The 27,500-nt window shown below is 40.1% G+C and overlaps 2 protein-coding genes across 3 annotated transcripts in view; one reads left to right on the forward strand and one right to left on the reverse strand.

Moving 5' to 3' along the window:
- klf8 (Kruppel-like factor 8) overlaps positions 1-8,303 on the reverse strand; it is a 71,507-nt gene extending 63,204 nt beyond the window's left edge. Inside the window, exon 1 of one of the 2 annotated variants that reach the window (XM_034113976.1) lies at positions 7,947-8,303. In XM_034113976.1, coding sequence (XP_033969867.1) covers positions 7,947-7,973 — 27 coding nt within the window. In that variant the 5' untranslated portion in view covers positions 7,974-8,303. The remainder of the gene's footprint in view (positions 1-7,946) is intronic. The other variant, XM_034113974.1, reaches the window with a different exon arrangement.
- Positions 8,304-8,758: 455 nt separating this feature from the next.
- On the forward strand, positions 8,759-22,277 carry rbm41 (RNA binding motif protein 41). The gene is given in 9 exon segments (XM_034113973.1): positions 8,759-8,847; positions 9,126-9,162; positions 10,740-10,856; positions 12,144-12,345; positions 14,658-14,862; positions 15,562-16,102; positions 16,104-16,236; positions 19,047-19,194; positions 22,008-22,277. Coding segments are annotated over 8 exon segments (1,491 nt in total). The 5' UTR covers positions 8,759-8,847; positions 9,126-9,154; the 3' UTR covers positions 22,145-22,277.
- The last annotated feature ends 5,223 nt before the right edge of the window (positions 22,278-27,500 follow it).

Raw genomic sequence — 27,500 nt, forward strand, 5'->3', positions numbered from 1 at the left:
TCCAAATTTGAAGATTGTTGTTCTGTTTCAGCAGCACGTTAACAAGGCATAGTACCCAGGTGAGTTAATGGACAAAAATATGATACAATTTAAAATAGAAAAATAAACATAGACAGCAAACAACACAAATATAAACATCAACAGAAGAAATATAAATATACATATCTGTAGTGTATCTAATTGAGAGATTGCCTTCACAGGGCTCTCACCTCTCATCATTGGCTGAGCCAGCAGTTAGCAGCTAACAACGCTGACAACAGTAATAGTGCTAACAGAGCTAACCGTGTTTATGAGGGAAATCCGGATGGTGGACATTACGCTTCCAAGACATTGTTGTTGGTTGTGACGGCATTAAACACACAGAGAGAGTGTGAATGTATTCTCTGCTCAGGATAAATACAAATGTTTTATTGTTATGCTTTAGATTAAAAAACCTTCAACAAGCGTTGTACAAAAGAAGAGGAAGCATTTCTATCTAGCTCGGTAATGCAGACTAATAAAAAACACAGATCTGACATCTACCTCCCCTCTGCTCTCAAGACTTCCTGCCTCCCATCAATTCTCAGTGATTCAGCTGCCTGTGTGACCTGAACCTAAACCCCGTCCGCCTGCAGTGACCCCAATGATGGCCCGACGCACCCACTCTATTCCTCACACCGTGCCTTCATACCTCGCTCTCATTTATCTGTTCTGTGGCACACACACACACACACACACACACACACACACACACACACACACACACACACACACACACACACACACACACACACACACACACACACACACACACACACACACACACACACACACACACACACACACACACACACACACAGACACAGGCAGACACAGGCAGACACAGGCAGCCAGCTGGCCAACTAACCAATCTCCCACTCAGGTTGAACACCTGATACGTATACTCAGTTACGGTTGATACAAGCTAGAGAGGGGGAACATGTCAACGTCTCGGTATGAGGACGCAGAGAAGAAAGAAACAAAAGCTCTCCGTCTCATCTGTCGGTCACAGAAAACATTTCTGTCAGCACTCTGTCATCCAACCCTTTACTCTTGTCCTTAATTTCGATGATCAAGCAACTGAAGCTTATAGTTGCAGAGACATTGTGCGGCTTCACATCGCGTAAAATACTCGGAAAAAGAGCATCAGATCAAATGGAAAAGCGCAGTGATACGTTTAGCTTCGCCACCTGGAAAACACTTACAGTACGCTTATTACAGCGCCCTTCGCTCAGCCAGTGAAGCGTGAGACTCCTGATCTCCAGGTCACCAGTGCCTCTAAATTACAAATGCAACCCTGGTTCCTTTAAATCATTACAAAGAGTCAGTTTATGGCATCCAACACGTGCCAAATTCTCCCTCATACTACCTCATACTTCAGTCAGGGTCAAATACATTTATCTTAATCCTATCACACACTTATAGTAAGAAACATGTAATTCAATAAGTAACACGTGGCAATCCAGTGCAAAACATTTAAATAGTGAACGTACCTGATTAATTCAGAAGTGGAATATGATATACATACGTGTGTGCGGGTGGATTGAATTACAGCAATACAGGAATCCATTTTTCCAGGAAATGACAGTTGCACTTTGCAAGCTCAACCTGTTTTACAGACGCATTGTGTTTTCTAAGTTTGATTAATACAAGTTTTAAAATATGTTGTGATTCATCTGTGAATGATTTTTTTGTTTCTTTTCTAAACAAAGGGAAAAGAGAAAAGAGGCCTCTGACTCGACAGAACCAACATTGCAAGTACATTGATATTTTAGATTTCTGAACATGTATAAAACTCCATATAGCTGCAGGTAATTCTTCTGCTTGACATCTTACTGTCTGCACAATTGAAAACAGTTGCCCACACATTCATTGTCCTCATGATTGTGGAGTTAGCATGCAGAACTTTCACATCCAGATTACAATGGGGAAAGTATATGCAGAAAGCTAGCATTTTAGCTAATGCTAATTGATAATACTCCTGGGGTTTTTTCTATATGTGAATTGTTTTAAGATGTAATGCAGCAACCTTACAGATTGTTTGTGAGAGTCACCTTAGTAGTAAGCTAAATACATCAGCAAACCTATTTAAATATTGCCAGAATACGAGGTACGAGAACTTGAAGTTGGATTAATAAATCCTTCTTCATTCACTCAATTATTTTACAGCCAATTAAACCTGATTCATTCAGAACTGGAATATGATATAAATACGTGTGTGTGGGTGGATTGAATTACAGCAATACAGGAATCCATTTTTCCAGGAAATAAACAATGAGAGTTGCACTTTGCAAGCTCAACCTGTTTTACAGACGCATTGTGTTTTCTAAGTTTGATTAATACAAGTTTAAAAATATGTTGTGATTCATCTATGAATGATTTTTTTGTTTTGTTTCTTTTCTGAACAAAGGGAAAAGAGAAAAGAGGCCTCTGACTCGACACAACCAACACTGCAAGTACATTGATATTTTAGATTTCTGAACATGTATAAAACTCCATATAGCTGCAGGTAATTCTTCTGCTTGACATCTTACTGTCTGCACAATTGAAAACAGTTGCCCACACATTCATTGTCCCCATGATTGTGGAGTTAGCATGCAAAACTTTCACATCCAGATTACAATGGGGAAAGTATATGCAGTGAGCTAGCATTTTAGCTAATGCTAATTGATAATCTACTTTTTTTCTATATGTGAATTGTTTTAAGATGTAATGCAGCAACCTTACAGATTTGATGTGAGAGTCACCTTAGTAGAAAGTTAAATACATCAGCAAACCAATTTAAATATTGCCAGAATACGAGGTACAATAACTTGAAGTGAATAGATCCTTCTTCATCCACTCAATTATTTTACAGCCAATTAACAAGAAAATCAGAAACAAACAGAATAAAGCATTTCAAATGTAGAAATAGGTATACAGTCACAGTGTGTGCTGTTTATCATATAACACTAGACTAATGATTATAGATTCTGAATGGTTCATAATTAAGGATTGTCAAGTTTCTACAAGTCTCATCAAGTTGGTTTTCGTGACACACTGAAATATATTCATCCAAATGGCTGCATGTTACCATTAAAACTCACTTAGGAAACACACAGTACTGGTTTCAAAAGGCAAACTGTAGTCAGCGGTGTTGTAAAGTATGCAAAAACCACCAGGTTACGTTTCTTTCATTTTAGAAACTTCACAACTGTTGAATTTTGCAGATGTTTATTATATGAAAAAAATGCGTCAGAAATAAGTTTCCCCCTCATTTTTATGAAGAAAGACAGGAGAGCTCTTTTAACTGACATGTTGAGGGTGGGGTGACACGCTGGCAGTAACTGGCTACTTCTGACCCCTCCACCCATCCATGGCATGCTCACAACTCTGTAAGATGTGAATGGGTGTGTGCAAATATGTGTGTAGTATAGAAGGGTACACACTTATACACAACTTCCACTATCTCATTAGTTTGATCAAACTTTGTTTCCGCATAGTTAATCATTGCCTACAGCTCTCTGTTTTAAACACACACACACCCACACACACACACACACACACACACACACACACACACACACACAACACACACACACACACACACACACACACACACACACACACACACACACACACACACACACACACACACACACACACACACACACACACACACACACACACACACACACACACACACACACACACACACACAGGCAGACTTTGTATTCAAGGGCCCTTCCTGCCGATGCCCTGCCCAGGAATGTACAGCTGACCCTGCTCTCACTTCTACAGCCCAGCTGATCCTGGACACACACACACACACACACACACACACACACACACACACACACACACACACACACACACACACACACACACACACACACACACACACACACACACACACACACACACACACACACACACACACACACACACACACACACACACACACACACACACACACACACACACACACACACACACACACACACACACACACACACACACCATGGAGCATGCTCAGTTCTGGGATGCAATGCGCTTCTATCAGTTAACTACATTTCCAATAATGCACAGCGTTAAGTGTGACGGGAGAAAATTGATTTCCAATCCCACAGCTTCAAAAACAGTTATCTGGGTCGAAGGTTGAAGTAAAAACAGAAAGTAAGTAAGACCTTTGTGAGTTTTTCTACACATTCAGCAAACAATAAAACAATTATATACTAAAAGTGACTCTGTGATCCATCATATCCATCTAATCTGCTGTTATTGTATAATATTACACTGATTTATTGTGTCTAAAGAGACAAGTTGCACCACATATTTCAAAATAATAACCCACAATATTAGCAGAGAGTAAATGAATGTCTGATTTTCCATTATCGGCTGACTGGTGTTGGTGTACCATTAAAGTGTAATTTACTGCGTTCATAAACAATAATCAGCTCTTCAAGGGCCACATTTCTCCAGTACACATTAAGTGATGTGTTTTATGTTAGTGGTTTTATAGAAACTAGAACTGTCAACTCAAAAGAAGATGTCACAGTAAAGGTCTTTTGATAGACCTGAGGATAATAACACACGAATGAACCAAAAATAGAGGGAACACCAACCAAAAAGAACGGCTACAACCAAAATATGTTTTTCCGGCACTTCAGTTCACTCTTGCGAACAAACATGAACTTTAACTGATTTTCAGTAACGTTTAACAAGCTTGAAATTGAACTAGTTCAGCCTCTTTGAGTTTGAAATACTTTTTTCCAATCATGCTACTTTGAGTTTCGGTCTTAAATGTGTTTTAGCTTAAATGTCTGCATTATTAGCAAAGATAGACGTGGGGAAAAGTGACATTATAATAAAGCCAGTGCTCTGCTTTTAAACATTCTTATTGTGTCTAAGTCCTGAGGATAAGGTTTTGTAATTCCTGCACTTTATTGGTCAAACAAGTTCCTATGACTCAGCTATTGTTGTTTATGAGTTACTGACATAAATGTCCCTTCCACAGTATATCTAATGGATTAATTGAGGCTAATTATATCTGTGCAGAGGGTTCAACACCTCACAGTTTATTGCAGGCTGAAAGCTACTTACTGTGATTACTAACTTTTAAAGCAGCAGCGTTAAAGACCGTCTTCAGTCACAAGGCTACAGACGGATCTATTGGTTTCCACTTTCAGTAAAAAGGCCTTCATTGATCAGAGCAGTCACATGTTTGCCCCGGAGCCCAAAGTGCTTTGACCCTTCAGACAGACTTTAAAGTAGAGACAAACACGGTGAGGCTAATTAGCTGTGCTAATCCACCTTCACCTGGAGGCTAGGCTGCTCTACTGCAGCTCGGTGGGAAACAGTGAAAGTTAGGAGGAAAAATGTCATGTTGAGAAGACAAGCATTCTTGTAATAGTCTCCACCAAAGAAGTCACTTTTTCCGCTTCAGTTTGTGGACTTATAATAATAATAATAATAATCCTTATATTTATTATAGCGCTTTAACAATGAATCTCAAAGCGCTTTACAAATACACATTACAAACGCACAGACCACTGTGCCACCCGTCCCCACCCGTTATGAGCAGGATAGCGGATAAACAATTGGTCCTATTTCACGAAACTTGGTGAAAGGATGTAGCATGGTTCAAGAAAGAACCCATCATATTTTGGAGCAACCGGTTCACAGTGTGAATACAAAACCTATGTTGCCCTTCTGTTGACACTAAAAGGAATCACATTTGGCCTTAGCGGAGCTCCACTCTCTCCTAGAGCCCTTCTAGTTAACTAAAACACCTCTTCAAATCCATGTTAGCATAGAATAGCTAACCAACCAAGTCCAACACCAGAACATAACAGTTATAAGCCCAAAGCTAGTTATAAAGTTGGGAGGCGTGTGGTGCAGTGGATAGAGCGTTGGTGTTTGGATCAGGGGGGCACAGGTTCAAACCCCACTGCAGTCAGCATGTCGTTGTGTCCCTGAGACACTTCACCCCAAAATTGCTCCTGTGGGGATTGTCCACAGTATTGAGTATGTAAGTCGCTTTGGATAAAAGTGTCTAACAAGTGACATGTAATGTAATAAAGTTGCCTCCTATACTTCCTGAATTGATCGAATACATTTACATTTTCTAAACTTAGTATTGTGTCGATCACTCAAACTGGAATATTGTCTCTTTTTTAATTCACACCACTTATTACATTTTTCACATGGATAGATTATGTGATAGTGATGTTATAAATAGTAGCTTTAATTAGCTGTAGCTTGGTCAGCATACATTTGCTTTGGTATAGGTCAATACAATCTAAAACTAACTAAGGATTATTTTTTCATTCTGATATACATTCTGCTGAGCATCTCAAAAATACATTTCTAATGGTAGACATCACCCTTGTCATCTGTCATCAATAAACAATAAAAAGGATGGAGACAGTGTTGCCCATCGGTGTGAAAACCCCAACTTTGGTACAAGTCAGTGCTAGGGATATATTAAGTGTATCTATTTAATTATTATACCTAACAATCTATTTTAAAAAGGCATGTCCGCACAGGTGAATCAGCACGTAAGGACCAAACTAAAGGGCCAACCTTGGCTATCATGCCCAGACATGTACCAGCTGGTTAGACAAACCCTTTGCAATTGTTCCACCTTTACTCCGAAATACACAATCACCTGCAGTGAGGCAACAATGTCATGCAACTGCTTGAAGTCTACAATGTTTAAATGCAACTTAACCTTTGTCAATTAATCAATTTGTAAATCGATCGCCAAATATTTTCTGAATTGTAACTGTTCAAAATATTATTTTTGGAAAATACATTTTAGGCTTATGCAAACTATGTTAGGACCTTGGACTCTAGAAAATGTGTTGGACAGTTTTAAATCAATAAATAATCAATCATCAAACTAACTGTTGGTTGTAGCCCAAGAGTAAAGATTAGGTGTTCGTCAGTGAAATTGCTAATGCTGGTTATCAGAAATATTATCAGAAATTAAATTAATCTAAAATAGAGGAATAAACAACAAACATACAGTAACAAGAGGGACACTGCAGTGTTTTCTGTTACTGTGCAACTTTAAAATCCATCAAACAATCAATATTCAATAACATCAATTGGTCAGCCATGCAGACCTGCAGGTCAAAGTTCATTTCTTTATCAAGGAAGATGTGCACCAGACTGCAACTTGTCTCCAGCATCTTCCCTACCAACTATCACATATACAACAGATCTGGAGCTGCAGTCAGGATACTGTTGCTTGCTTTCTGCTCCATAACATCCTGATATTTTATTCACTTTTGAGTACTGACACATGAGCATACTGAGTTGAAGCAGAAATCATTTAAAGGCACAAGTAGGGCCCATGCAGTGTAGCATGGAGGCAGTGCACCTGGCTGCTTCCCAGGCGTGTGTGTGTGTGTGTGTGTGTGTGTGTGTGTGTGTGTGTGTGTGTGTGTGTGTGTGTGTGTGTGTGTGTGTGTGTGTGTGTGTGTGTGTGTGTGTGTGTGTGTGTGTGTGTGTGTGTGTGTGTGTGTGTGTGTGTTTCAGAAGAGGCTGCTGGCCCTTTAAAAGCTAAGATGGTGTCCTACAAGCTGCAGCTTCTGCCTTCCGTTTCCTTCCTGCCTCTCAGAGATCACAGAGCATTTCAAATTGAACCTTAACTAACCTCGCACACACTCACACAGAGAGAAACACACACAGCGGGGACAGACGACAGGTTTCCGTGTTACCTGTGGAGATGACAGTGCTCTGAACATGATGTTACAATGCATTGTTACAAAACTCTTCCACTAATTGCAAAATAAACTGCCTACCTGCGAGAATACACTTGTAATTACACACTGACATTCATATGTGGTACATGTTGAGCTGACAACTGCTTCCACACAGATGGATTTGTTTAATTTTTTTTGTATTCATTGACCAGGGCAAAGTCAATAACGTGCACTTACTTTCTTGTTACGGGTCTCCGTGTGCATCTCGGTTGCCGGAGCGGTGCAGCGGCGGAGGGGTGGAGCAGCAGGAGGGGGTCGGTCGGGGCTTTTGGGTGTAGCTATATCTGAATAAGAGCTGTTATAGGGAGAGAGCAGGGTTTTTTGGGGGGGGATTAGTTTCCACCTTAACAGTAAATGTGGGATATATAGATACACGCTCCCTCTTCTTGTGCGCTCTTTTCAGTTCATATCCGCAGCGTCGAAGGCTCCCTTTGCTCCCCCCAAAAAACAGCCAGTCTCTCGGTGTGTCTCTCCCTCTCTCTGACGGCGTGTTGTTGCCGTGCATTCAAGGGCTGGGCTCTCTCTCTCTGCCTTTTCCTCCTCCGCCTCTCCCTGCTTGTGACCCCACCCTGCGTCCCCACCCCTCATCTCTCTGTCAGTCAGGAGCTGCGCAGCCCTGCAGCCCTGCAGAGGAGCGGAGAGGAGGCTGCCGGCGACCCGACACCGGCTGCAGGCAGGCGGGCAGGCGAGGGGACGAGCAGCCGCTGCAGAACCACGCAGATAATGCATAGACAATTTTAATTGCATGCAAAACAGCACAGGATCTCATCCACATCTGTTAAAGCCATGTTGCTACTTATTGCTCAGAGATGGTGGAGAGAGAAGCACCCATGTCACCTTACTGACGTCACCCAGCAGGCTAATTGAGGACACTTGAGCTGGGTGGGGAGGGTGGAGTGGTGAATGGTCAGTATATATACCCAGCAAGGCTTTGCAGCATTACTTTTTATAATAAGACATAAGGCACATCTGAATGAATGATAAGGGAATGCAGCCAATGTGATGACGATGGAGGTATAACCACACCCTTTCCATTGAAGCAGGGTGTGGTACAGTGGAAGTCTTAATTCTTTGGAAGGTATTTAATAACATCAAAAAATGAATGCAGCATATTTGATCTGATGTGGATTTCAACAGAGAGATTAATCCAAACAGCTGAAAAAAAGATACTCACATTACCATACAATTGTTATTATCACCATTAAAGTTTCAGAAATAATGTACACATTGATCTGTTTTCTGTCAAAAGCGAAGCTGTGGAATAATGTGTTCCCTATCTGTATCCATGAGACTATAATACAGTAGTTCATTATTACTCAGATGGGGGATTTAACTACATTTCCCATGAGTCCACAGACCGGAAGCAGAAATAACACCGCGGAAGCATGCGAAGGTAAACAAAACTACAAGTTATCAGTATCATTTACCTGTCATTTCATTACAATTGTGTCATTTTAATTAACGTTTGGTGTCCTTGCTTTGGGAGAAAATACCAGTTTATAGCTGTTACGTTGCTTTTACGTCTGATCTACGGCAGGCACCGTTGTTGTCATGGAGATAGCTAGAGCCAGCTAAGCTAACGTTAGCTAATCTCTGTAGCAGCAACATGTTTAACACGATTGTATCTTAAAATATGTTGAACAGGACTATTATGTTTCTATTCATCTATACTTTAGACTCAAAGCTTATGCATAGACCGTATTCCTCACCTCTGCATCGCTCAGTTTGCCCCTGGTAGTCTCAGTTTACCACACGGCTAATGCTAAAAGAGGATGAAAAATATTCACTGTCTCCACCTTTAGATGGAGTTTATGATAAAAGAGGGACTACATTGAGATGTTAGCTTGTGACAATGAACGAAAATACATAGGTATCTAAGAATATTATATTCTAATATATACAGTCTGTTATTAACAAGGCATATTAGATTACAGGGTATATGTATTTTTTAATTTGTATACTAATATCACTTACATGAGCAATATGAAACCCATTTTTAACACATATTCCTAAAGTGGATTCAAGCAATATACTTCTTATTAAGTTAGCAATAGTGAATTCTTTATTTAAATTGAGTTACAGACATTCACAGTTAGACACAGAGCAAAAAGCAGAGTGTTACCCAAATATAATTGTTCAAAGGACAAGGAGGACCATAGATTTAATGAAAGCCTCATATGGACAGATTATTTTTAAAGCAGTTTTTTAGTGATGGGGTCAAACTGTGGAGTTCTCTACAGAATGATTGTATGGCAAGAAAATGCATCAAGCTATAATATTAGATGATACGAAGTGTCAGGTTATCTGTTTCTTTTGTTGATGGTGAAGTATTATCTATGGTTTTGAATCCTCTTTTTCTGTAGTATTGCCTGTTAGGTAACTTGAATTTACAAACACATGTTTCTATTATTGATGATGTTTTGATTAAGGGGAAGGCAGGCAAAATAAGACAACAACCAAACAATATTAATCGAGAAAATAAACAGTCAGACTCATCCAAAATTAAATGAATCATTAATTGCAAGCTATGTTTGAACTTTCCGAAAATCATTTATTTCACATGTTGCATTTTTGTTAGTTAAGTTGTATTAAGGTGTGTGTGTGTGTGTGTGTGTGTGTGTGTGTGTGTGTGTGTGTGTGTGTGTGTGTGTGTGTGTGTGTGTGTGTGTGTGTGTGTGTGTGTGTGTGTGTGTGTGTGTGTGTGTAGTGTGTGTGTGTGTGTGTGTGTGTGTGTGTGTGTGTGTGTGTGTGTGTGTGTGTGTGTGTGTGTGTGTGTGTGTGTGTGTGTGTGTGTGTGTGTGTGTGTGGTGTGTGTGTGTGTGTGGTGTGTGTGTGTGTGTGTGTGTGTGTGTGTGTGTGTGTGTGTGTGTGTGTGTGTGTGTGTGGTGTGTGTGTGTGTGTGTGTGTGTGTGTGTGTGTGTGTGTGTGTGTGTGTGTGTGTGTGTGTGTGTGTGTCAATCAATCAATCAGAGTGAGCCGGCAGCTGTGTGAGGATGGCCCGCTGCTGGAGGAGCAGGAGACGGAGGGCCAGAGGCAGCTGCACAGCCTCCTGCTGCAGCAGCTCCACACCGACGTCGACATTGACCGGTCTGTTTCAAAACAATGCAGCATTATCAAATATTGTTTGTTTATCTCTTTTAGTAGTTGGGAGTTCTGTTGTGTAAGCAAGTGGCTTCTTGTTTATCTTTTCATTATCAAGATTAAAGTCAGTCATGTCTGTGCAAATACAATGTACAACATATTTTAATTAAGATAGCTTGATCAAAAACCTATGGACAACATTTATTTTCTCAAAAATGTATTAAGTCCTATGGCCACATTCAGTGTACTTTCAAAAAATTATATTCTTGTTATAGTGCAACTTCTGGGGTTGGGACAAATTCAAAAGACAAAAATATACCGCAATGTATCCCCTTAATGAGTACTGTCATAGTGCAGAAGACTCTCTACTACTACATACTAACAAGCACCATACCCTGTAGTGAACGTCTGTCTCTTGATAGCAGATCATGACTGTGCACATTTTTATAAGACGATTTTATTGTCACACATTGACAGTAAAAAATCAATTTGCTGTGTTTAATAAAAGCTGTGTAGCTCAGTGGGAAAATTAAGTGAGCTGTTTCACGTTTTATTCCCACCTGAGCTCTATATAAAAAGAAAACCCACGCTCTCTTTACTGCTTCGGAAAAAGAAGCATCCATCAATTGCTCTGTTATGTTTTCTTCCCACAAAGCAATGTGGAGAATTTTCTTTTACACAAACCCCGGGGCAACATGTTCTTACACAGCCGTGTTTTTATCAGTCAAATATGATCGTAAAGAGTCAGAAACAACGCTAGAATATGTGACTTTGTAAATGTCTCCAGCTGTTTTGGGTATCTGTACTGAAACCAGAGTTTCCGTTAGAATTCGTTTTTGCCGGTCAACATGTCCGTCAAAGTTTAAATCTTCCGGACAAAATGAAAAAAGTGCCTGTCAAAGGTCTTCTTTGTTATTTATTGAGCTTTAAAATAAATTGATAACGACATTAGGAATAAAATAATCAAGGCATGTAGATGTTTATTTTATCGAAAAGTAACTTTCAGTCAATTTGACCCCCCTATCGCAACTTTTGGAAAAACATACATAACATTCATCTGTTTGCAACTCATATATCAATATTCCAATTACTGTATATAGACTATTCTGCACTGTTTCTATTATATTATATTTAATTGTATTTACTTGCACTATTTTATCTGTGTTATTGTGTTGCACTGTTGGAGGAGCCTGTGACCTAAGATTGTCATTGTCATAAATACACTAGCTATGCACACATGACAATAAAAAGCCTTGAAACATCGTCAGCACTGAAACAACTTCTCTCTTACAGATGTGTCGCCAAGAGGAAGTGCTTTGCCCCGGCGTCGCTCTACCGGCCGTTTGGGCAGCAGGCAGCCGGCGTGAGGAGCCTCTCCCAGTTCCAGGCCCTGCAGGACGGGGAGAAGGAGCTGGCCGGCCTGCGGGAGCTCGGCCTCACCGACACCGAGATCCAGCTGTGGCAGCGCCGAGATGAACCTCTGGAGGCGGAGAAGGTAAAACCTGCTGGGTCCGATTCACCGCACTGTACGTTTGGGGTTTGTTCCCCGATTTTCTGTGGTTCTCCAGGGTGTCCGCGGGGTCTTAAAAAGTATTAAAAGTTGATAAATCAATTTAGCGAAAATGAAGGCTATTAAAAAGTATTAAACGGCATTTTCCAAGGTATTACATTTTGTAGCTAGTTTTCAATAAGTATATAAATTGTCCAAAGAGGTTGTATTCTACAGTCTGCCTGAATGTAATCATTGCGTAGGTGTGTAGTGTGATTCTGTGTAGTTTATTTATGGCATCCCGTTGGGTTTGACGTCATCTGAACAGGACATCGCACGCTCTGCTTGATAGCGCGACGGTCCGTTTACGCCGGTTGTTAAACAACATCGTTATGGGGGAATGCAAGTCTGCGTCCAAATGGTTGGAAGATAAGGAGGAAGGACAATCAATACTGTATATAGTCAATGTGAGGTAAAGTGTGTCGCCAAGGTAACCGGTTAAAACTCTTGGTGGCGATGAGGTCTTAAAATGAATGGAAAGGGTCTTAAAAAAGGTCTTAAAATGAATGGAAAGGGTCTTAAAAAAGGTCTTAAAATGAATGGAAAGGGTCTTAAAAAAGGTCTTATTCATAGCAGACTTGAACTAAAATGATACTAGAATAATCAGGAAATAATACAAAAATGTTATCCTTTTAGAGGAACTCAATTTAAACCATATTGCCTTTTATTAAAGGAACAAAATTCATTTCACTTTTATTTTTAAGTTATAATATTTCCCTTCCGAGAAACAGCAAAAAAAATACATTTCCCTTCAACTCTTGTGAAATGAACCACTTGTGCAGTCTTTCTAATTAAAAAAAATAAAATAACAGGACTATCATAAACATTTCCTCTTAGTTTAAATTCCATTTAATCAAGTTTTTGCATTCACTATATCAACTTTATTCACTGCTATTTCGAAATGAACACCACACACATACATACTTTCCTTTTTTAGAATAATAACAGATGATTGTTATGATCAATATTCAAGCAACAAATGAGACATCCAATGTAAACGTGGGTCCTTTCTCGCTTTAATGCCTGAGGAAACACTGATCCACATACTTTCAACACCTAACCTTTTGAAAGAACATCCATCTGTTTGCAACTTATATATATATCAATATTCCAATTACTTAAGCAATAGCTCACGACAGGCCTTAACTGTGATATAATGACCATATACCACGGTATATGGTCATTATATCACAGTTAAGGGGCGTGGTTCAACCCCCTTAGCTATTGCTTTTTATAAAACGGTTACCAAGTGTGGCCATATGAAAGAAAAATACACACTCTAATTTAAATAGTTTTTATTAGTAAATAATGATGTTCAAAGTAAAATAGTCCCTCCGTTGCCTTCTGCACGAAACATGGTGGTTGCTAGGCGACAACACTAACAGCTAGCGAACATATTAGACAGAGAGCGTTGATCCATCATTTGGCTATTTATTTACATTAATGTGTATGTTGCCGTTTATTGTGCACCCACTGAAAACCTGTCCAGCATCAGTAGCATGGCTTACGTGGTTACTTGTATAGGTTGAGGTTGTTCTAGGCTGTTGCTTGGCGTGGAGAGAATATTGCTCCACTTTCTCCGGTCCCCGAGATTGGGCTTCCAGTAGCTCTGGAGAGAGCTTTCGCACCTGTGGCCACTAACGGTCATCATTTCTCTGCTTTGTTTCAAGACCCGCATCAGAAAGCTTTTGAATGGTGGTACTTTTCCAGTTGGTCTACCTGCTCTTCACGTAGCTCTGCATGGCGTCGTTTAGGTGCTTTCTGGAGATAGGCACTGCTCAATCCACTCCTCCATAGTAAGACCACCCCAAGGTCGAAGTTAACCTATGTTTCCATCTTAAGCTTTGTTTGTTAGTTAGTTTCGTAACGGACGTAATTGTAACAGCTGTAACGGTTGTAGCTTTTCTCAGACGCGGGGGGATACTGACTTGTTGTGAAAAGTAACTACAATTCTACCCGTGATATACGCTCATTATATCACGGCTAAGAACCAATCACATTGCTTGATTTGACTTGTCCGTTTTATAATTGTATATAGACTATTCTTGCACTATTTCTATTATATTCAATTTTATTGTATTTACTTGCACTATTGTATTGTGTTGCTCTGTTAGAGGAGCCTGTGACCTCAGATTGTCATTGTCATATCTACACTGCAGCTAATGCACACATGACAATAAAAGCCTTGAAAAATCTTGAATCTTTATATAAACGCCATCCCACGCTCTAACGTCTGACCCCGCTCGGTGCCCACTCAGGCCCACGGGGTGTGTGCGGCCCCCGGAGCGAAGGAGCAGCGCCTGCAGGTGATCACGGATAAGATGGAGGCCCGGGAGGAGCTGATGTCCCGCCCGCAGCGCTTCGCCTCCAGCCGCCCGCTGTCCCGCAGAGAGATGGAGATCGAGCGGGCGCTCTTCCAGGGAACCGACCGCCTGGGCTTCCTCGCTGCGCTCTACCACAGAGGTGAAGACACATAAACTAGACTGGCTTGTTATAGTGTGTTTAGATAGGCTGAAGTAAGTTTCGTAACAGAGAGGGGAAGTTACAAAATAACAGTCAGAGGTGAGAGTGGTTGATTACAATACCTTTTTATCTCCACATACAAACAACTTCTCATACCACATACTTTCTACTCCACTACATTTATTTTGTCACTTTTAGTTTCTTCAATTGATGATATAATTATGGTTGAAGCTATGAGATGCAACAAAAAGTTAATGAACACTTAATGCAACAATTATATACTGAATGATCCTTAAATGGGCATTCTGCATAATGAGTACCGTTGATGCTTATATTTTTCAGCCAACTCTGAAAGATATTTTCTAGAAAGGTACAATTATAATTACTACCTTCCCAGCTTTAATGACAGCCATTTTCTGTTCAGATTTTAATATGTTCTTCATGCAACTGCCAGTGAGTAATTTAACAAGTGGGTGTACTTATAATATAATTGGAATCATTGCTTTCATGTTCAAACTTTTTTAAATGCTTCTATCAAAAATAATAATTCCCTTTTAAAAGAAATTGGAATGAGTGATGTAGAAAACGATTGTAAACGGGAGGATATATAAGTAAATTCAAAACAGCAGCGAAGAGGACTCAATGTCCCCTCAGTCCCAGAAGATCTCACCTGCTTATATATTTCCTTTCTCACAACAGATGAAGAAAACCCAGAGAGCCAGCAGGGGGCGCCGTCCTCCGACCCGATGCACTCTCTCTACAGAGACGTCCTCAGCAGGAACAGAAAACACGCTTCACCACAGGAGAGAGAAACAGCAGCACACCTGTCTACACACAGAAACACACCTGACCAATCACAGGACTCGCACAGAGACAACAGCCAATCACAGGACTCACACAGAGACAACAGCCAATCACAGGACTCACACAGAGACAGAAACCAATCACAGGACTCACGCAGAGACAACAGCCAATCACAGGACTCACACAGAGACTGCAACCAATCACAGGACTCACGCAGAGACAACAGCCAATCACAAGACTCAAACAGAGACAGCAACCAATCACACGAAGCCTCTGACTATATTTCAGAACTGCAGAGTGATAAAAGTGTCTCAGTTCAGTCAGAGTGGAGTTCAGAGCCCGCGGAGCAGCTTCTGGCTCAGGAGGACTCTCCAGCAGCTGCTGCTCCTCCACGGATAAACATCAGCCAGCCAATCGGCAGTCTGAAGGCGAGGGTGGGGGGGGCCGCTGACCGTCAGAGGGGAGATCCAGACCATCTCAGAGGAAGAAATACTGAAGAACCGTGAATCTGAAGAAGGGATCCAGAACATCCCGAGGTTCAAGAACTACCAGCCGGGGAAACCCTCCAAGGTACCCACAGATACACCTGCAACACACTAAGAGTTTAGTTTAGTAGTTTTGATCTAATACAACTAATATATACATACAAAAATGTATAATAAACAATAATAAGGTATCACTTTTGAAATAGTGACAAGCCACTGTACATGTATTCTGGATTAGAAGGCATAGGCTAAAGTGTATGACACCGTTTCTTATATTAATTATGTTAATTTTTACACCAAAAAATGAGAAATTGGAAGTACTGTGTAAACTATAAGTTTCTAATAGATGGGTTGGTAGGACTGCACGATTTGGGGAAATAATTATTTCCCCAAATCGTGCAGTCCTACCAATCATCAGTAGAGGACGTTTTTTTTTTTTTTTAAGCCACCCTTTGATTTTTTTGTGGCAATAATCTTTTCCAAAAGAAATTGTATTAAAAAATACAATTTCAAACTTCAAACACCTTAAATTAAGATTACTCCTTGATTGACTTTTAAAAATATGTATTTTAGCCAGAAGAATAGTTGTATTTATGAACTGTGTGCGGTCTTCATCTAAAAGCCCAAATAAAATATGAAAGGGTGTAAATGTAAATTCAATATTTGCTGCCAAATAATTTGCAAAACATTATAATTTGTGTGGAAACATTTTCATTATTAAGATTTATTTTTATTTCCTTTCTCTTTCTTGATCCTCCTTAGCAACGGTCATTACAGTCCTTAGCAACGGTCTGTTCTACTGGATTAACAACGTGTCACATGTTCTGAATTGACCAATCAGAACTTTATTTAGCCTCCGTATTGTTGGCCGCGAAACAAAATGTGATTCTTAAGTGGGCCCTGAGTTGAAAAAGTATCAAATCAAATCAAATCAAGTTTTATTTATAAAGCACATTTAAAAACGATTTTTGGTCGAGCCAAAGTGCTGTACGTGTAATAAAAGCACACTACAATAACATAAGAAAGAATTTACAACAGAAATATAAAGACAAAACACAGAGAACATGTCAAGTGTCAAAGTAACATTGGTTTAGTAAAAAATCCCTTGTTGTGTTGGTGTCTCTCCTTCGCAGCTATACGATATGTAGCCTTGCAAAATATCCACTTATTAAGACTTATTCGTACACCTGAGCTCTCGTATTCCTCATATTTTACTAGCATTTTGGATTATATTTCTGCACAGAGCAAGAGCTGTGGATGTGTCCCCATCACTCATATAGAATTTTCTTTTATAATGGATCTCCTGGTGGCCAGCATGAACAGAAGAAATGATTACAGTGAGCAGAAACAGTTTTAATGTTCATAGGGGCGCTGAGTGTTCATCAAATGAGTCATTAAAATGAAATACATCAACTCGCAGTAATTTAAAACCTCAGAGATCTGCGGGATGTGGACTCGTAAACTGTCAGGAGAAACGGATGATGATTGTTCTGAACTTTAATCACATTTCCCTACAAACAGAGAGCTGCAGCCTCAAACAGAGCTTATGAATAGGTTGTTTGTAATATTACACACACTGCACACACGATAAGATGATAGCTAATCAATGATCACATAAAAGATATATAATAAAGGGTGTTTAAATACAGAGATGGTATGAACATGTTGAGGACCTGAGTGTCATAATTGAACATAAAATATGTTTGAAATCACTCGTAAATAATGAAGCTTGCAATATAATAAATAACTAAATATATCAGTGATGCATGTTATAGGGATATATTTATATACTGTATTGTTCTCTCATAGTTCAGTACACTACCTACTGTAAGGGGAAACTTAAAGTGGACCTATCATGCTATATTTGAATAATATAGTGTAGGGCCATACATATTTAAGGCATATTTATACTTTTTTTTTTTTCAAAATACCAAACAGATCATGCATTTTAGCCATGCCTCATTTTGCTCAATTTGACATTTTTTAGCTCTGTTTTAGCAAGGGCAGATTCAGTGAGAACAGCACCACCTACAGGCCTGGCATATGTACTACAGCGTCTCCAGCGCTTTCGAACGGCAATGGCCGTGGCTGTCTCCTCCTGATTGGTGGAGTTGGCCCAATAGCCGTAGCGCCACCGTCCTGACGTCAGGACAGTGTTCAAATCTGGATCAGTTTTTATCAGATCCGTTGCAGCCCCTTTTTTAGAGATTTGGGTATGGAGGAAAATAGAGAGGGTTGTGTTTTCTGACACTTGGTGAGTTCCCTGGAACACCGGGGACACATATTCATGTATAAAAGACGTACCAAAGTGCATTTTGCATGATAGGTCCCCTTTAAAGTAACGAACACTTATCCAGTTGTTATGCTTCAGAAGAGAGCTATAAGAGTTTTAAACAAACTTTATATTAGCTTACTAACTTCAAAGGTTTGATTATGTTGAAGCTATAAGGAAACTGCACTAAGTGTAATGTCATTTTCATTATTAATGAATTTTAATTTAAGGAAAGAGGTATGTCTAAAACAAAGAAGATACATGGTTATGACAAGAAATTAAGAATGTGAAGTTTACTTTGCAAATGAAAAAAACTTAAGTATGTACTATAGTTATTTTTGTCTATTTTTTCTGTAGCCTAGACCTAATAGTGAAAGGGCTTTCCTATTAAAATATGTTCTATACAAGATTAGATTAGCTTCAACTTTATTGTCATTGCACAGAGTACATGTGCTATGACAGTTAGCATCTAACCAGAAGTGCAAGACAAGTAAGAAAGCAGTTTTATTCAGAGTATAATATAAATATATACATATAAAAGGGAAGCCATATCAAGCCTTGAGCGTGTGGGTCACATGTTCCCCTCTCCCCGTGCACAGACTGAGCGCTCTGTTCCTCTGCAGGTGCTGTGTGTGAAGAACCTGAGTGCTCGGGCCTCGCTGGCCCAGCTGGTGGCGCTGTTCTCCAGGTACGAGCAGCAGAGCGCCCCCCCGCTGCTCTACCGCCTGCTGACAGGACGCATGAAGGGCCAGGCCTTCATCACTCTGCCAGGTGAGAAACTATGACATCATTATGGTCTGTATACGGGTTTAAAACGGGATGACATTTCACTTTTTAAATCTGCACAGCTCTCCACTTATATAGTATTTGCCATATTTTATTTTTACTTTACATGTAGATATTGTCTTTATTTTTTATTTGTTACAGTAGTCTTTTTAACATAATAGCTTCTTGTTCCTATTTATTTACACAAACATGGACATAACAACAATATACCGGAGATTAAATACAATAAGGGTAATGACACTCATTAGACAAGAACAAAAGAACAAAACCAACTAAGAATAAAGAGACAAATGGATCAAAACAGTCATCAGGAGTCGCTTCAACATTTCATAAAACTAGGTTGAACATTCAAAACAACCAAAAAACTCAAAAATAAAACAGCTTTTATGATAGTTCAATCAGGAGAGACAGAACATTTATTAACACATGCGCCATATGATATAAATGTTAATAGTCCTTGCCAGGGTTTGAGTTATAAACTGAGCTCGATGGGGGTCTTTAAAACTAACGCGCATGCACACACACACACACACACACACACACACACACACACACACACACACACACTCAAACACACACCACACACACACACTCAAACACACACACACTCAAACACACACACACACACACACACACACACACACTCAAACACACACACACACACTCAAACACACACGCACACACACACACACACACACACACACACACAAACACTCAAACACACACACACACTCACACACACACACTCAAACTCAAACACACACACACACACACTCAAACACACACACACACACACACACACACTCAAACACACACACACACACACACACACTCAAACACACACACAGCAGCAGCCCTCTACTTGCTACAAACTTAAAGATGAAAAGGTTAAACTACGCACACCACATAACACATCATCTCGGCTCGCGCAGCACGCTCACAGGCATAGATTGCGCAATAATTTATTGCTGCAGGCATGTTGTCCTTCAAGAGATGCGTAGTTCTTTTGGAAAACATGTTTTTCTTTTAGCCTATTTACCTCGTTAATGTAAATAATACTCATTACATTGACACATGCATTATTTTTGATTCAAATAATGGTTGTTGGTAATGTATTAGCGACCCCCACAGATGTGTGATTTCACTGCGTCCGTGGGAGCTCTGACCCTCCTTAGCCGCATTCACACCGGAGTACTTTTCCCCGTACTTTTCCCCTTTAGTTCCGTTAGTACCCCTTATGTTACGTTCACACCAAAAAGAGTACTTAGTGCCGGGAACTTTTACCCCCATTTTTAGTGCCTGCTAGAGAGGTGGTACCTGGGGGAAAAAAGTGCCCCGGTTCTGATTGGCTGGGCGAATTGCAAACCACGCCCCGTAAAACTCTGAAAAGTTTTGTGAAGCCGCCATTGTATTTGTGGCATTAACATTATTAGCATTAGCATTAGCCCCGCGCACCAACGGACAGAGACTAACTTATGGCAACACAAAATAAAACATGGGAGCGGTGGAGATGAGGAGGTGTCGGCGTTCTGGCGATTTACTCGGAAGGCTGGGACTCCCAGCAGCTTCGACTGAAGCCTTCCCCAACTCCGGGGACTTCGGGCCGGGGACTCCGGGTGGCAGTATACGCCGTGAAGTGGTTTGCAGCCTGCCAGTAAACCCAAAGCAGAAGAAGACGAAGTGACGTCAGCGGCTCATTTGCGTAATCTTCCCTCAGGGAAAAGTACTCCGGTGTGAACGCGATTGATACTTAGTGCCCTGGGGTAATAAGTGCCGGCACTAAGTACGGCAAAGTACTTGGTGTGAAAGCGCCTATTCCCACATACCTCGAACCCTGGTCCTTCCGATTAGACCCCGATCCTAATATCATACTGTATATCTTAAGGGGGAAGTGCAGTGGGTCTAGACACTGGAGGTGATGATGAAGATCTGGATTTGATGAGGAAGAGGGATGAAGGGGATGATGATGATCTGGATTTGATGAGGAAGAGGGATGAAGAGGATGATGAAGATCTGGATTTGATGAGGAAGAGGGATGAAGGGGATGATGAAGATCTGGATTTGATGAGGAAGAGGGATGAACAGGATGCTGAAGATCTGGATTTGATGAGGAAGAGGGATGAAGGGGATGATGAAGATCTGGATTTGATGAGGAAGAGGGATGAAGGGGATGATGAAGATCTGGATTTGATGAGGAAGAGGGATGAAGGGGATGATGAAGATCTGGATTTGATGAGGAAGAGGGATGAAGAGGATGATGAAGATCTGGATTTGATGAGGAAGAGGGATGAAGAGGATGATGAAGATCTGGATTTGATGAGGAAGAGGGATGAACAGGATGCTGAAGATCTGGATTTGATGGGTGGGGTGGGGGGGGGGGGGGGGGGCAGCATAATCACCTGAAATCACAGCTGACTGCAGGAGACAGGAGTACAATTTGACTGCAGCACAATGATTGGCTGCTGGAGATCGTGGTGAAATGTGATTGGGTAAAAGAGAACGCCCATTATGAGCTGATTAAAGCAGCTGGAGGGTGCTATGTTTTGCTCCTTTCTTTAAAAATGAGCTTCTTTGAATGCACTAATTACACTAAAACAAGTTCCTCTCATGTGTAAACCTACTTAATAAAAAACAGATTCTGTGACACACACACACACACACACACACACGCACACGCACACACACGCACACACACGCACACACACACACACACACACACACTGACCGACATGAATAAACTAAGCTGTGTGCTTTTCATTAAACATCAGATCTGTATGTGTGTGTTTTCCTTTTGGCAGACGCTGAAACGGCCCAGAAGGCTTTGCAGTTGGTCCATGGATACCGGTTGCTAGGGAAACCTTTGGTGGTTGAGTTTGGCCGTGAGCGACAGGAAACTGGCGAGAAACAGAAGGAGAAGCAGGAGGAGAGGAAATAAAAAAAAATAGTAGAAATAAAACGTTTATTCCTGACAGCAGCCTGGATCCTCCTGAACAACGGGGCGGAGATGGATGTGTATTATTTATTTATTATGGTCTTTTCCTTTTAATAAATATCTGTTTTGCACCAAAGCAACGTTTGTCATGAGTTTTCTGGAGCTGCAGTAAAATGTGTCTGATGCTGAAAGAAAAAAAACAAAAGCTTTTTATAACCATAGTTTAGTTACAAGTTTCAGGCCTTCGAGCCATAACATCTTGAGGAGATATTTGTAATTTCTTTGCTGGTTATCTGACAAAATATTGAGGTTATAATACTTTTTTTTTTTTGTTGCTTTTACTCATAAATGGTCAGTCATCTTGTCTAATATCACCTGGTATACTGTAGTATTGCAGGTGTGGGTTGCATGAATGATGTACTTACTGTGTGTGAAATCATGAATTAATGAACTCAGGATTACTCGTTTAGATACAGGGTGTCCGCGGGGTCTTAAAAAGTATTAAAAGTTGATAAATCAATTTAGCGAAAATTAAGGCTATAAAAATGTATTAAACGGCATTTTCCAAGGTATTACATTTTGTAGCTAGTTTTCAATAAGTATATAAATTGTCCAAAGAGGTTGTATTCTACAGTCTGCCTGAATGTAATCATTGCGTAGGTGTGTAGTGTGATTCTTTGTAGTTAATGTATGGCATCCCGTTGGATTTGACGTCATCTGAACAGGACATCGCGCGCTCTGCTTGATAGCGCGCGACGGTCCGTTTACACCGGTTGTTAAACAACATCGTTATGGGGAAATGCAAGTTTGCGTCCAAATAGTTGGAAGATAAGGAGGAAGGACAATCAATACTGTATATAGTAAATGTGAGGTAAAGTGTGTCGCCAATGTAACCGGTTAGAACTCCAAGTGGCGATGAGGTCTTAAAATGTATGGAAAGGGCGTTAAAAAAGGTCTTAAAAGTTATTACATCTGACTTCAGGATTCCTGCATATACCCTGAAATATATAAACACGGCGAAGAAATACATGCATATATATATATATAACATGTTGAACCCTTTATCTATATGTTGCCCAATTGTACTGCTTATTGAAACATGTTTAATCACAGTGTTATTCTTCTTTCGGACACTAGAGGGAGGCATTTACATAATAAAAGTCGGTCCGCTTTTAAAAGACACATAAACACAGCAGTATCCATAAAGTTTGTTTTTACAGACGATAACGCACATAACTCCTATAATGACGCTTATTTTAACCGTACATATTGATTGTACTGCGGCACTGAGCGGTGAATTCATAACTTCAAGCAAGACATCTCAAATAGCTAACTAAGTAATAAATGAATGCTTGAAGTAGTTGTTGTGAATTCAAGGTTCAAGGTTCTTTATTGTCAATCTGACATAGCTACAGAGTAATTATGCAGTTGAAAATCTTATGTCACAGGCTTCTCCAACAATGCAACATAATAACATAACATAATAACAATAAGAGCATGAGCAATACAAAAATAATAATAGTTATAAAAATGAAATAATAATGAAATGAAATAAAGTTATGATGTGTGATGTTATGTTATGTTATGATGTGTGATGTTATGATATGATTAATACTGTTAAATAGTATCCAGTTAACATAAAATGATGGGTGGTGTTGATAAGAACATACTTTATTCCATCTAACAGTTCTCTGGTGAAATGTGTGAAAACAAAACAATACTTCTATATGTTAAAAGACTGTATCTGTGACAAGAGGTGCTCAGGATCATCTGCTGCATGTTGTCCCATTCTATTTGTGTTTCCCAGTGTGTGTGTGTGTGTGTGTGTGTGTGTGCTTGTGTGTGTGTGTGTGTGTGTGTTGTTGTGTGTGTGTGTGTGTGTGTGTGTGTGTGTGTGTGTGTGTGTGTGTGTGTGTGTGTGTGTGTGTGTGTGTGTGTGTGTGTGTGTGTGTGTGTGTGTGTGTGTGTGTGTGTGTGTGTGTGTGTGTGTGTGTGTGTGTGTGTGTGTGTGTGTGTGTGTGTGTGTGTGTGTGTGTGTGTGTACAGTGCACTTATCTCTGGTGTTCTCTCGGTCAGATGTGTGTTGGTTGAGTGGGTTCAGTTTCTGACCAGATTCCAGTTGCATGTATTTTAGGTTTGAAAAACATTGGTGGATTCTCCAAACACTTCTAGAGGTCTTCACTGCTCCAAAACACTTTGTAGTTTATTAACACTGTTTGTATTTGCATTAATGTGGTGCATTTTCTATTGGCTTTTTGTATCTCCAACTGGAAAACAATCACTCGTTGAAGATGAATTGTTGTACATTTAGTGATGAAGACTATAGATTTCTTATAGACGACACCAATAATAACCTGCTTGTCACGACCCATACCATGTCATTTAAAGACAATTATTCAATGTTTGTGTTTACTTTTATTGATGACTGTTTGCTTATATGGAATCATTCATATTAATGTACCGTTCCCACTGTTATCCACCTCTTTATTTATGGGAGACATTTGACCTTTTCTCTCATTAGTGTATTTGTCTCTGTGACAGTAATGCACATATGGGGCGAAGCCTGCGAGCTAGTTCAGGCAGTCAACTCGAGCACTTATGCTGCATTCATACATAACGCCCCTTGCCACTCTACAACCAACCAAACAGTCTCCTTAATATGCCGCTCTATTGAACCTGCCAGATCTCTCTCTATGCATTGCTTGCTGCTGCAGCTACCTCCACGTCGCTGCTGCTTGCCTGCCCCACCACCGCCCCAGCTTCCACCCCAGCTTCCACCCCAGCTTCCACCTGTAGGCTCTGGGGTTAGTTATTTAATCATCACTCATCGTGCTATGTATATCTGTGGAGTGATGAGGCCCGAGCCTAGACGCCAAACTCAACTATATGCTGCTTCTAATAAACATGTTAAAGAAACACGTGAGTTGTCTGACTGAAAAAGCCTAAAGAGAAAATAACCTATTTGGATTGCACTGCTAAACTCTGATATGATGAATGTTTGAACTTTTATTGATAACTTATTGATTGTATGGAATATTTAATAATTGTTTACATTTATTAAAATGATACACCAACAGTGTCAGCACTGATGTGTGGATGTAGGTGTGTGTGTGTGTGTGTGAGTGCGTATTGTGAATGTTTTCTTTATTATCATGACTTGCTCCTGACCTGTATTCAGTGATGTTGTCTATTGTAAATATGACCTTTTTTTTTTGTATAACAATATAGTGGTATCTTTATTCTTGCTTTTAGGATGCCCATCACCGTCTGGCAAAGGGACTATCGGTGAAAACTAGCCTGTTGGCTAATTCGAGTACATTCACATGTTTTTAATATGTTGATTAATGTACACTGTCCCTTGTTTGAACCCTTACGTTGTGTTCGGGTCTCCCGTGACTCGTTTCAAGTTAAAATGATATAATAACTACGCTCTAGTTCTTTTTAACAGAACAAGGCTTCATGATATCCTCCACAACAGCTATATAAACACTACAAAACAGATTTCGAAAATGTTTGCCACGTCTGAAGGTCTCTAAAAAAAATAGTGTATAATTTGGTGTTGGGGTCTGGGGAGACCCAGCAGAATTGTTTTGAGTGACTCGGGTTCAAATTTGGCCCAATCAAGATTCATCTTTGACTTTAGACACCCCACCCCAGCCCCCTTCATCCACTGTAACAATAATTTATAACCTTTTGGGGGAGATTGTATTCTAATAGTCTATTATAGTCAGATAACGTAATGATCCACTGTCTTCCCTATAGGAAATATAATGAGTGAATTGAATCACATGTTTTACTTAAATATGTGGTGTAATGTGTTTTGGGGCCATAAAATAAAATAACAACAGGATTGTACGGTTATGAATGCATAATAAGTTAGTTTTGATGTAGTTAAAATAATATTGGATGATAGTCATTATTTTGGAGTGTTTTGGACTGAGACAAATCATGGGTCAAAACTGACCCGCAAACATCATTAACGATAAACAGCTTTTGAACACAACACAAGGGTTAAACAAATCAAATCAATTCAATTTCCCACTGTTATCCACCTGAATAAAAAGTCAATTTCTTTATGGGAGAAATGTTACTTTTTCTCTCATTTGTGTATTTATCTCTGTGACAGTAATGCCCATAAAAGCCTAAACACAAAAAGCCTATTTGTATGTTACTGCTGAACTCTGATATGATGAAGCCTGATCTTCTGCTCCTGTGATTACACTTCTCCGCTCCTCTCAGACCTGATGAACAGTTCCCACAGACCTGATCCACAGCTAGCTTGTTAAAAGTGAAATCATCACCTCGTGCACTTTGCAGAGCCTCAGAACATGTTATCAGGCTGTGTGACAGCGAGCTGACCCAGTAAACATCGCTCTGCTCTCACGACCCTGCGGAGAGTCAAACTGCATCAGTATCGATCAGACTGTACCTGTTGGCTCAGGTCTGTTTGTGTGGATGCTTCTGTTTGCCTTCAGTTCAGGGCTGTGATCTCTCTCTCATTCTGCTCTGTAAAAACACGGTTAGAAACTCGCCTCTGACAGCTACACTCTTTACTTATTAACAGCTGCTCTATTCAAAAGCCTTCATGGGACACTTAGTGGATGGTTACACTCTGAAGCTGTGTTTATATGATACTGAAGGGAACACTTTTACACAATACACACCTAATTGACTGAAAATAAACATGTTCTAACACTTTTTCTGCATCTATCTCAGAAAAAGCTGCTTTTTAAGTACTTTTTGGCACTTTTATATTTTTCTATATATTTTGCATTTTGGAGAGTACAGTTATTTTGCCTCTTTCCCAGTATGAAGGCACTACACATTTAACACCTACATACAGTATGTTTTGCATGAGACACAGCTAGATTCTTAATTATGGGACTCAAGTTTTATTGCATTGTCTATATACATTAAGGCACATGTGTCAAACTCAAGGCCCGGGGGCCAAATCAGGCCCTTGGTGGATTTAATTTCGGCCCGCAGGATAATTTCTAATTACTATTAGATCTGGCCCTCCGGTATATTGCACGCACACCTTCACCCAATCCTGAGGGTTTCCTCAGCTCAGAGCCTGACCCCAAACATTGATGACCTAGCACCCAAGATGAGATGCCAAGTATCTGGCTTGAACTAGCATCACAGAGCAGCACACTGAGTTTACATGGATGTTTCCTTCTGCACTTTCTTTCACGACAACAGGGCATGTTTGGTTTGTTCTTTGAGGGAAATAGTTTTTTAGAAGCTGTTGATGGCCTGTGGAAAAATGTAATCATAAGAAATGAATGCAACTGATTATTTAATGTTTAATGTTGTTTTTATAGGCAATCATTTAAGCTTTGTTAGTTCCAGGTTTAAT

This window comes from Trematomus bernacchii, unplaced genomic scaffold, assembly GCF_902827165.1.
Source record: "Trematomus bernacchii unplaced genomic scaffold, fTreBer1.1, whole genome shotgun sequence".
NCBI lineage: Eukaryota > Metazoa > Chordata > Actinopteri > Perciformes > Nototheniidae > Trematomus > Trematomus bernacchii.